The 12843-nt window shown below is 39.7% G+C and overlaps 1 protein-coding gene across 3 annotated transcripts in view; it reads right to left on the bottom strand.

The window, feature by feature from the left end:
- Nucleotides 1-12843, bottom strand: part of HIVEP1 (HIVEP zinc finger 1) — a 180897-nt gene that overhangs the window by 29676 nt on the left and 138378 nt on the right. For all 3 annotated transcript variants that reach the window (XM_077810643.1, XM_077810644.1, XM_077810642.1), the window contains 2 exons: nucleotides 3597-3730; nucleotides 2007-2182 (listed from right to left, as the gene is read on the bottom strand). In XM_077810643.1, the coding sequence (XP_077666769.1) occupies nucleotides 2007-2182; nucleotides 3597-3730 (310 nt within the window). The remainder of the gene's footprint in view (nucleotides 1-2006; nucleotides 2183-3596; nucleotides 3731-12843) is intronic.

A 12843-nucleotide genomic window follows, 5' to 3' on the forward strand; every position in this document is an offset into this window, starting at 1 on the left:
GGGTGTCCACTGGAGAATATCCAGGAGCTTATGCTGTGACTCTGACCTCCTCTAAGGGGATCTGTAAAGAGTGTGCAGTACATTTCATTAAGTCCTGGAACTGTTTGAAATCATCAGCCAAAGGTGGAGGCAGCATAATCATCTCATCTGGAGAGGAGGAGGAGATATTAATTTGCAAAGTAGCATCCTTATCTGTTCTGGCCTCCTGCTCTTCAAAGGATTCCTGCATGTGAGGTAAGGGAGGAGAAAGAGATGAAGTAGGAGAAAGTCTCCTTCTATGGTCTCCAAGAGAAAGACTAGGGACGCATGAGAATTGCTGTTGATATTTAGGCCAAGGATCCCAGGTTAGCCACTGAGGGGGGTCCATAGGAAATGGGATGGTGCTTGAGTCAGTGTGGGACACGGATTTGTCCTGGGTGTAACTCCCTTCTCTCCCCAAAAATAACAGGAGGGAAGTTCCTTTGGTGAGTAGGGGAATCCTGCACTGAGATTAGGAGTCAGAAAAGAACTCCTCATCTAAAGGAAGTACTCTGCCACTTTTAGAAGGTGCTGGAGGACTGAACGGTACTGGGGAAAGGTCCAGTCTCAGTCACCATGTCACTCTTGCTACCAACAGACATTTGGTAACCATTATTGGTGAGACTTCAGCTCATCTGAAACGAATAAATAACTGGAGTGTCTGAATTCCTGTGGTACAGAGGGGGTTGGCACGGGGCAAGTTTCAGAGTCAACCAACAGCATAGACGGCTCTGGTAAATCTCATCTGATGGAAGTAGACAGTAATGAAGAAGATGGCTTGGGAGGAACCGAAACAGTGTAAGTAGTATGCCTCTTCTCTGGCACATCATCTTCCTGGCCTAGGAATGGAGAGTACTGAGTATATTGTAGGTGTTGTCCTTTTAGGAGTAGAGTGCTTAAACTCCTTCACTACAGTGTCCTGCTGCTGTGGTATGGAGAAGGATCCTGGTACCGAGGCATGTTTGGTGCCTTTAGCCTTAGAGGAGCTTGGAGCTCCAGGCGCAGGGCTGGTACTGATGGAACATGGAGACTCAGCAGTACCCATATTGGGATGTGAGATCTTCAGTGTTATCTTACTTTGAGGAAATGAAGGTTTTCTCAAAGCAAAGAACTGGCCCTCTTTCTAGGAGTCTTTCCTGAGTTCTCTGACGATCCTTCCCAAGTAGACCTGGACAAGTATGTACATATTGACGGGACACTATGCTCATTCAGAGACTGCTGTGTGGGGATGGAGATGGGGGTCTTCTTACCTGGATCCAAGGCCAGATGGAGAGAACACTCCATCGTTAAGAATTTAAGCTTTGTCTCCAGATTCTTCCTAGCTCTGCTTTCAAAAGCTGAGCAGACGATACACTTTTGAGGGATATGTGTTTCTCCAAGCAACAGATATGCCAGGAATGCCTACAACTGATCAGCATAGCTTCCCAGCAACTGTGGCATTGTTTAAAACCCAGAGACTCTGGTATACCCTGGGATGATGGGCATCTCAAAAGAAAAAAGAAATGGGGGGTGGGGTGATTATAGAACAAACCTCTCTACAAAATGAACTATTGAAAAGGTTAAATTTAAGGACAGGTAAAGAAAGAAAATGAGACTGAAGACAAGTGGGTACACTAGCACTCCATCTCAGACCAAGCCTGTTGAGAAGGAACCGAAGGTGGTTAGTCTGCATGGCCTTACATGCCCTCGATAAGGAGCATGAGGATGTGTATGACTCATGTGTGGCCTGACGAGGATCTACACAATAAATCTCCAAATCAAAGGCACAAATGGAGCACGCTTAGGGACACTGCTTGAAGACCACCACAACATTTTATAGTTGTTACTGTAACACCACTTGTTCAATTCATTTTATTACCTCCATACTCTATATTCAGTCTTGCTGTTTTGTTTTTTTTTTTAAAGAAATCTAAAGGCAGTTTCAAGTAGATAGAAAAGAAAAGAAAAAGAAAAAGGAAAAAATAACTAGCTGTGACAAGTGCCTCTACCTTTAGTTTTGAAGGAGAAGTTGCAGTAGTTGCAGTGGTAAGGCCGGACATCTGTATGCGTACGAATATGCTTCTTCAACATACTTGGTTTCTTACAACGTATACCACATTCTTCACAGATATACTTTCCCCTTCCTCTTCCCCGAATATACACGTATTCTTCATTTGATTTGTACCTAACAACAATATGGTAACAGTGAGGAGGTTTGTTATGAAGTGGGTTATTTTCTAGCTCAAGTCCTATGTCAGCTAAAGTCAGAAAATTAGAATTGCAGTAGAATGAACGGAATTCCAGAAATAATGTAATATGTGAATGAATGATGTCCAAATCAAAGCCTGTCTCTGATGAACTCATGGCATTTTAGTCTTCAGTTATTTTACTAGGTGGAATCCTAATGTCTAAGAATGGGCTTCCCCCCATACAACAAACATCTAGATTCCAAACTTAATCTTAAATCTGTTTAACACATACACACACTTCTAAAAACTGTCCATTTTTGAGGGGAGGAGGAAGGTGCTAAAAGAAGAACATGTTGGAGACTGATGTCTATGTAACAGGAATAGTCTGGGTTACGACAGTGAAAAATTCCTCACACATCCCTACCAATGTACTTCACTCTTAACCTAGTGGGACCCCCTCTGGATGAAAGTGTACTTCAGAGTCTACTGCCATTCATTACTTGGCTTCTCTGCTGAGAACATCATCCAGGATGCCACTTGAGGTGATGATTTTTTGTGAAGTGGATCCTACCCATTAGGAAATGGGCAGAGAAAAGCAATATCACTTTGCCTGGGCAGATGGTAATAAACTCATGCTCACCATTGCCCTGGATTGGATTCATCAGCCTAGAAATGAATGGCCCTGGGATCTCATCATCACCAATCACCTAAGTCATGTCGTCTCTCTTCTCTTTGTTCCCCCCCAAAACCTTTAAAAATGTCAGTGTTACTTTACTATTACAAAGAACTGTTGAAATATGTTACATGGAGGGTGCCACATGCAAGTGACTTATTTTGATGAGCCATTTGATATCTGATGCAAAATGTTACAGTACTTATTATTTTCAGTAAAATTTTCAGAGTGCTTTGGAAGCTAGAGCTCTCCAACTTTTTCACAGCATAGAATGCATGTAAACAGAGATTGTATTGAGGACCACCATCCTGCCCAGGCCTGATCACTTAGACCAGCTCCCCTCCCATCCACAATCACAGAACATAATTGTGGCAGCAACAGAAATCACTTACATGGACTGGTAACATTAGGAAAATACCTATGCCTCTAGCTATAACATCAGACATTTTTAATGTGATGAGTGTCGTTTCTTTGGAAAAAATTAATCCCACTCTTTACTGTTTCTTCATTTAATCTTTCTCCTTTTATCTGTGCACCACCATGGAACATATGATTTGCTGTTTCTCTAGGGAAAACCAGGAAACATTCCACAGACCATCACTGGTCTACATGCCACAGTTTAGGAACTGTTAATTGAAATAAATTGAAAGAGGAAACAACATCATACTATCAAACAAAGCCCAGAACCAAGAAATAATTATCCCCAACAGTTTTTGGTTAAAAACATATATACTTGCCCTCCATCAAATATTTTAACTCTTCTTGGTTCGGTTTTGGTAAAGGAATTTTCTTTATCGTGCTCTGTGCTCGTTTCAGAGTTTTCTTTATTGCTGAATTCACTTGGAGTCATTTTTTTTTTATTTAATGCCCGCTGAAAGAAAATAGGAAATTTATAAATTTCTGACTACAGTTGATGTTAGCACCCTTCATTATGTTATTCAAGTCAGTAAATTAAAAGTAAACAAAGTAAAAAACCAATTATATGTACAAATTGCTTTAGAAGCCATACCTGTAACACAGATTGCAGATCTTATTTCCTACTTTTTCCTATTACACCTTGAGAGTTTATGGACCCATTGACCCTTATGGAAATTACTCTCTCATGGCAAATGGGAATGCTGTGAGTTTGCATTCAAAGTGGCCTCCTCATTCTGTGTCAAGGGCTCGGCTTAGGTGGGGTTATGGAACAAGCATGAAGTTTGGGCCACAAACCTACTTAGTCCCCTGAAATCTGAAGAGGCCCTCCTATGCCTCTCCATGTCTCTTGGCCCCTTTTATCTCTGTGGCAGAAGCCATGAAGTCAGTGGCGGTCATGCTAGCTGCAACCTCAGGACTCTCTTAGGTGATGTTCCTCAGCTGCACCAGGATGCTGCTGTCCTCCATAGTTTGACTAGAAGTGAGAACTTTTAGCCATACAAACCAGTTATTTCCACTTTCTCCTCTGGAACTGCTAGTATTGTATCAGGACTACATTTCATGAGCACCATACATTCCAATCACTTGCTCATTAGAGCAGTCACAAGGGACTGCTGGGGACATATCTCCCTCAAAAATTTGTGTCTTGTAGCTGCAATGCTCAGATTCTACCGGGGCACATGAACCACTAGTATCTCACTGCCTCGAAGGGCAGCTGACAACTGGCAACAGAGATGAAGAGGGGAGAAAGAGATACTTATAGGTTATATTAATTTAAACATATGTTTCACTAAGTATCACTAAAGGAGGTTTTGGAATTAATTGAGAAACTTACCAGTAACAAGTCACCGGAACCAGATGGCATTCACCCAAGAGTTCTGAAAGAACTCAAATGTGAAATTGTGGAACTATTAACTATGGTTTGTAACCTGTCCTTTAAATCAGCTTCTATATCTAGTGACTGGAAGATAGCTAATGTAACGCCAATATTTAAGAAGAGCTCTAGAGGTGATCCTGGCAATTACGGACTGGTAAGTCTAACGTCAGTACCGGGCAAATTAGTTGAAACAATAGTAAAGAATAAAACTGTCAGACAAGTAGAAGAACATAAATTGTTGCGCAGAAGTCAACATGGTTTCTGTAAGGTGAGATCATGTCTTACTAATCTATTTGAGTTCTTTGAGGGGGTCAACAAACATGTGGACAAGGGGGAATCCAGTGGACATAGTATACTTAGATTTCCAGAAAGCCTTTGACAAGGTCCCTCACCAAAGGCTCTTACGTAAATTAAGTTGTCATGGGATAAGAGGGAAGATCCTTTCATGGACTGAGAACTGGTTAAAAGACAGGGAACAAAGGGTAGGAATAAATGGTAAATTTTCAGAATGGAGAGGGGTAACTAGTGGTGTTCCCCAAGGGTCAGTCCTAGGACCAATCCTATTCAACTTATTCATAAATGATCTGGAGAAAGGGGTAAACAGTGAGGAGGCAAAGTTTGCAGATGATACTAAACTGCTCAAGATAATTAAGACCAAAGCAGACTGTGAAGAACAACTTCAAAAAGATCTCAAAAAACTAAGTGATTGGGCAACAAAATGGCAAATGAAATTTAATGTGGATAAATGTAAAGTAATGCACATTGGAAAAAATAACCCCAACTATACATACAATATGATGAGGGCTAATTTAGCTACAACTAAATCAGGAGAAAGATCTTGGAGTCATCGTGCATAGTTCTCTGAAGACGTCCACGCAGTGTGCGGCAGCAGTCAAAAAAGCAAACGGGATATTAGGAATCATGAAAAAAGGGATACAGAATAAGATGGAGAATATCTCATTGCCCTTATATAAATCCATGGTACACCCACATCTTGAATACTGCATACAGATGTGGTCCCCTCATCTCAAAAAAGATATACTGGCATGAGAAAAGGTTCAGAAAAGGGCAACTAAAATGATTAGGGGTTTGGAACTGGTCCCATATGAGGAACGATTAAAGAGGTTAGGACTTTTCAGCTTGGAAAAGAGGAGACTAAGGGGGGATATGATAGAGGTATATAAAGTCGTGGGTGGTGTGGAGAAAGTGAATAAGGAAAAGTTATTTACTTGTTCCCATAATATAAAAACTAGGGGCCACCAAATGAAATTAATGGGCAGCAGGTTTAAAACAAATAAAAGGAAGTTCTTCTTCACTCAGCACACAGTCAACCTGTGGAACTCCTTGCCTGAGGAGGTTATGAAGGCTAGGACTATAACAGGGTTTAAAAGAGAACTGGATAAATTCATGGAGGTTAAGTCCATCAATGGCTATTAGCCAGGACGGGTAAGGAATGGTGTCCCTAGCCTCTGTTTGTCAGAGGGTGGAGATGGATGGCAGGAGAGAGATCACTAGGTCATTACCTTTTAAGTTCACTCCCTCTGGGGCACCTGGCATTGGCCACTGTTGGTAGACAGGATACTGGGCTGGATGGACTTTTGGTCTGACACAGTATAGCCATTCTTATGTTCAGATTTTCACTGTAAGAGTGGTCCATTCACAATTTAGTAACTTTCAAAGCAGAGATTCCAAAAACCCTTGATAACAGTATTCCATATTTGTTTCTTATTGCCAGAGAAAATTAAGAGAGTGTACCAGTCATCTAACAAAGCAAAATAATTTTTTAGTTTTCCCTTGATTATTAAAGGAGACTATTTTCTATCATTTTTTCTGTGAAGGCTGAATTCTACAACATTTACCAGTTGAAATCTAATCCTTCCAAGTCTAGGGTATTTATAAAATGAGGCAATGATCTAATTAGCTGACAGTTATTACAGCCATATTTACAAATTGTTCTACCCACATAGCTGGCATAACTAGCACATTTTCTAATACTAATAAGCCAATAAAATGGTAGGAGAAAAATATTAGACTCATTATTTTAAATGCTTTTTACTGGATATAAAAGTGAATGCTGGAGGTTTTAGGATTCACAGGAAAGGCAATACCTCAGCGATTTATTTACATTGATTGCATATTAAAACACTGTAAACTACATTTCTTAAAGGGTGACAGTCATCCTGGTATGAAGGGATTGCACAAGTTCCTCTGTGCCACTTGAGCCATGCTTTTGCTTATGTAGAAGTATGGTGCAGAGAACTGCAGCATTGGGGATGGGTCAAAGGAGAAACTAGTATATTCATAATTTGACATATCCAATGACCCTAACAGTCTGCACAAGTGCAGGATGCTGCAGCTGCTAATCCAGCATGTAAAGTTGATACATCTCTGTGCCCTGACTGGTACTGGTCTTTCATTTCTCCAGACTCTAAATACTTCTTCCACATCAAGCCTGATAATTTTGGCTTTATACAGTGGAACATAAATTTCACCCTCATGCAAAAATATTGTTAATGCAACATGAAGGATAAAGGTATCTAACACTCTGGACAGGAGATACCAGAAGTTCAAGTGGCTGTGCAAACTTTACTCAATCATACTGAACTTCCTGTATATTTCATGGCATACATTATAGCTTACACTATAAAAAGTAATAGACTAACATTTATGTTTAACAAGGGAAAGGGGAATAGAAAATGCAATTTATGTGCAATGTGGCCAGCAGTGTGTGATCATTCCCAGCACTTGGAATTTGCTGACTTTAAGTGCTTGATCTTTCAATCTTAATGAATTAACTTTTTTTTTTTGCACATTTAATTTGTAATGGTATAAAAAGGAAAAGGGGAAGAGAATCCAGAGGTAATTGGTCTATGTAGCTTACAAGCTCTTGGGCCATCTGCACCAAGGTGAATCTAACTTTTATAAATATATGGCCTATACATAATGGCAATGAGACAGGATATTCAAATCCATGTGTTCAAAACTACCATCCCACTTCCCACAGTCACATATTTTAATGAACTGGTTTATGCTAATTTAGCACTGGTTTTAGTGTTCATAACATACAAGGTAACCCCAGTGAGCTGTAGCAAAACTTCTGCTATTACAGAAATGCACGAATAGAAATATTATTTGAATTTCTGTCAGAGAGAATTGCAGGAATCACTGAGTAATCTGGAAAATCTGCATTTTTATTTATTTTTTGTAAATCATGTTTGTGAAAAGTACCAAATTGACCCTCATGAAGACTCAGGTCCTCTCTCTATCTGTTTGAGAGGTACAGTGCAGGGACAGGCAATACAATCCATTAATGTGCCCCACTCCTAACCGAAAGGACCCCAGCTTGTGGTCAACTGATAAGAAAAATTATACTGGACAGTGAAAGTTTCCTTTCTTCAATTACTAATGCCTGACAACCCTCTCAGTGGCTTTTCCCCTGTTCTTATGACTGGAGGCAAAGGGCCTGATTCACCTCTGCATTATTCCAGTTTTCTGCCACACTAAATCCACCAACTTCAGTTAGTGGTATAACACTGGAGTGACAGTGATTAATGCAGCACAGAGACCAGGATTTAACAGCTACTGCTGGCACGTACAACTGTCCCATGGAAAACTACACCCAGAACCAAAGTCTTCAAGAGCTATAACTTTCATTCTATAATACTCAATCATTTTTCCCCGTTGGCACAGAGCCATTTAGGGAAAATGTTTTTTAATATTTCGAGATCGTTTGCTAGTTTAATATAAGACTGCTCCGATTTAACTTCTTTCCAGCGGTGAGTTGGATTGTTGTCAAACATAATCCAAGAAAGGAAATGATCTGATTAGTAGGTATTTTCCATTCTTCAGCCTACTGATGGCAAAAAATCCTCACAGTGAACTGTACCAAGAATCACCTCAGAGAGGGAATCTAATTTTAAAAGAATAGTACACAAAATTAGGTAATATCTAGTCTTAAGGGAGCTACTGAGACACCACAAATAATATCAGGTGACTGAGCTTGTAATGTCTAGGGAAGAAAATGGAGTTTGGACCAAGTAGCTACCTCTCCTGTCCAAGAGGCTGCATTAGCTCACTGGGCCTTTAATTTATTTGAACATACTGTATTTATTTATTTTAGGAGCAATAGCCCCTCATCTATTACACACATCTTTGGGGTGTACTTTAAATCAATGGTCCATGCCCACACTATTTCCTCTGGTCCAGTTAATGGTAAAGAAAAGAAAAGGGCCCTGGATTCCTTACTGCCTGCATTTACTTCAACATATCTTCATTCTTCTTTTGACATCTAATGTCAATAGAAATACCTTTTTAAGGATTGGGATTAGCTCAGAAAGGTGATAATATCGTAATAGCATTCTGAGCATCCAGAAAAACAGTTCAAACCCTACTGCTTGAGTCAGTTAAACCTGAACTGGACTGGAGGAAACAGCTGAGAATATACTATAGGAAAAAATCCTGCATTAGTAAGGTATATGCTAGACACATTAGGTCTTTTCAATCCTTAATTTCTATTTTTTCATCCTAACCTTCGCACAATCTGAGGTATACATTAATCTTCACGTGATGATTTCTTTCAGCACTTTCTTCTTTTATAACTCTTAAGTACAAGTGCTAGTCACTCAATTTGATGACAGTCAGAAGCTGGAGAAATGGAGATGAATTTCTCTCCAGCTTCACCATAATAATATACTTTTAAAAAAAATCAGCATATAAACTTGAAGAAAAATTAGCAACTTTGCTTCTTTGGCAGCAGAATAAGTGTAAATGTAAGTAATGGCCACATATGACAGCAGCCTCTGTTTAAAAGGACACTTGTCAAAATATTTTTCAGAATCTTGTTACTCAGTATTTATACTCTAAACTGAAATTATTTTCCGACAGAATTTTCTTTTCTTCATCATCATGCACATGGGTTTCTTTTTGCAGAGGCTGCTCAGAACTGTTAAACTGTTCTTTTAAAAAACCAAAAACTAAAGTATCATGAAAAGCCCATGCAAAACTTGGCTTTCCCAAAGAAAATGGCTAAATGCACATAACTGGAAAAAAGGCCAATTTAATCCTACCTGTCCTGACAGCATCCCTTAATTTTTTTTTGTTTTAATTTAGTAACATTTAAATACATCTCATCTACTATATGAAGCTGACATCTTGAAATAGATGAGTACAAACAAGAAAAAGAGAAACACTGACGCACTCTCCTGCTAGTAATAACTCACCTTTCCTGATCACTCTCGTTACAGTGTGTATGGTAACACCCATTGTTGCATGTTCTCTGTGTATATAAAATCTCCCCACTATATTTTCCACTGTATGCATTCGATGAAGTGAGCTGTAGCTCACGAAAGCTTATGCGCTAATTAATTAGTTAGTCTCTAAGGCGCCACAAGTCCTCCTTTTCTTTTTGCGGATACAGACTAACACGGCTGCTACTCTGAAACATTTGCAATACATAATACAATTCAGTGGCAATATGGATACAGAAACAGCATCTGTATTGAAATGCACATTTTTTGTTAACACAAAGGGTTAAGTCTTCACCCCAGTGAAATTAATGGTAAAACTTCCAGGGCCAGGATTTCACCCTAATACTTTCCTGCCTATAGGGGTTTAATAGAATATCCTTACAGCTCCTTTTGCAATTCTGAAGTTTTTTTTTTCTAACCTTACTGTATTATCTCTCCCCACCTATGAATATTTTGCATCTTAACCTTCTCTTCAGCACAGAAGTACTAGACAGATCCCTTTGGAGCTGCTCAACTATAGTCTTTGCCACTGAACAGCAACACTTCTTTCCCTCAGATGGCGGTGTGTTTCCTCCACAGCAGTTGCAGGTCCTGTTGACCCAGATTCAAATCCTTACATAGCCGCAGCACAAAGAATGTTGTGCTGCCAGTACACTGAAGACTAACCCAAAATAATCATTTTTAAGCCCCCAAATAATAATTTTGTATGTTCTAGACATTCTTTGCGTGATTCTAGACAAACTGATCTCTGGGGCTAATGTTGAAGCCTTACAGCTGTACCCAAAAAAGAAAAAAAAAACCTGCACAGAACTGGCATCAGGCAAAATGGTTAGGAAAATATAAAGAGGAATCGCAAACTGTACTGTACAGTGCACAGGTTTCTTTATAAGATGATGATACAGCTCAATGTGCACATTTCTACATTTTCTTAGTAATTAACCTTTCAGTGTCTGGGACAACAAATTCAGGCAGACTAGATAAACACTGACCCTGGCTGCCAATTTATAATATCCTGTTGGTGTAGCATCAATAGGGAAACATTCTTAGGGTACAGAGTCTTCTTAATCTATTCGCAGAAAGGTACATCAGTTACTAAAGAACATCAAATTCAGTGCAAATTAGCATACAGCTCTGTTCGTTAGTTTTAAAAACACTGAAATACATAGCCATTGCAAAAAAAGTCTCCTTTCTTCCACATCTTTATAGTACACCAAGGCATTAAAAATGTTATCACCTTGCAGCTTAGAGAGTAGTTAATTTTTAATGATCACACCTATTAACTTTTTGAAGCAGGGGGGTGGAAGAAGGGAGTGGAAATATTCTTAAAGCAAAAACCAACTGAAATCCTTTTGTCAGACAAAAGGGTGACTGTTACCCCCCACACAATGAAAAAATAAATTTTAATTTGTTTTAGTTTAGTTTGAAAAAAAGTAATTTTATACTCTGATAATGAACATTTATCAATAGCTCGCTGTCCTTGTATCTCTCTGAGGCAGGCAGGCAATTACATTGCTGCTTCTAATGCTGGTGTCCTTGGCACTGACATTCTGGAGGCTTACCTGACTGGTCAAAGACAAGATAGACTATGCCAGCCAAGATGTGCATTTGGTTAGAGGCCTTCTAGAACAGTACTGTAACAGGGTGGCTTGCCTCTTAAGGGCTGGAAGACCTTGGGCTAGTCAACCCTTATTACTAAAGAGGCACACCTGGCTTGGATCAGGTAATTCCCTGTAAAGGGCAGCAAGTGGCTTTAGTGAAGGGGGAAGCCTAGGAAACTGCAGGAAGTGAGAAAGGTTTCTATGGGAAAAAACCCTGATACCACGGGGTCTAGTAGCCAGAGCCAGAAACTTGAGGCTCCAGTGAAGTAGGGCTGGGAATGGCCTGCCAAAGGAGGAAAAGCCCCAGGCAGGAAGCCCTGGGAGTGAACTGGAGACTTCTGGGAGTGAGCAAGCTCCAGAAGACAGACCTGGGATGAGGGGCAGGAAAAGCTTGGGCGTAACCCGATAAGAGGGTAAACCTGACGGACTGTGTTTTGGGACTTTCAGCTTGATTTTGGAACTTTATGCATGTGAATAAACCTGGACCCTCGAGAAAATGTGGTGAATGGACAAGAAAAGCCCCGGTGCCATTTGTTTAAGAAGCCCTTTGAGTGAGAAACTGTTAGCAGGGCATTGCAGAGCCACCCCTGGGCAAGAGGGAGTGCATAGGAGAGGCCCAATATACGAACCAACTTGCATAGTCTTGTGTGTGCTGTGTGGGTTTTTAACAACAAAAACAGGGTAATTAATGGATTGCATGTGGTGACCATCATGCATTTCCAGTTGTCTAGTTTCCGTTAATGTTTTAGTGCAGAAGTAAAAGTTACTCAAATTCACCCAAAATGTGCACAGCATATTATACTCTGATAAAGATTCTGATCATGTATGGGAAGCACCAACTGCAGTGAAACACTCATGGAAAAAAAAATTTTCAGGACACTCAAATGGATTTGAGAATAAACTTTATAGATATAAAATATGTGATATGAGATATCACTATGCACTGCAGCGATATTTTATAAACATCTATATTGTAGCCAGTTATACTGCCTCTAACTCACTGAATTTTGCCTAGATATTCAAGCACATACAAGACAATCATTTGAAAAGTGTATTGAAGTCCATTAAGTAATTTGTACTGTATACTTTGGATTGAAACAGAAATCCTGTAATGGCCCATAATACCTGGCAGCATTCAAAATGCATATATTTCAAAGCAAGGATTCAACACTTTTTAGCTGAAGACACCATGTTGTATAGTCATATATCATTCTCAGACTTCAACGTTTTTACCTTATTGCGGTGCCCACGCAAATGAAATGCTGTAACATTATCTGTAAGTAGGTATTGTTCAGGTAGGTATTGTGCAAGAGTCTTCAACAATTTGGACTTTTCAATCTTAATCTAT

This window comes from Eretmochelys imbricata, chromosome 2 (assembly GCF_965152235.1).
Source record: "Eretmochelys imbricata isolate rEreImb1 chromosome 2, rEreImb1.hap1, whole genome shotgun sequence".
Lineage (NCBI taxonomy): Eukaryota > Metazoa > Chordata > Testudines > Cheloniidae > Eretmochelys > Eretmochelys imbricata.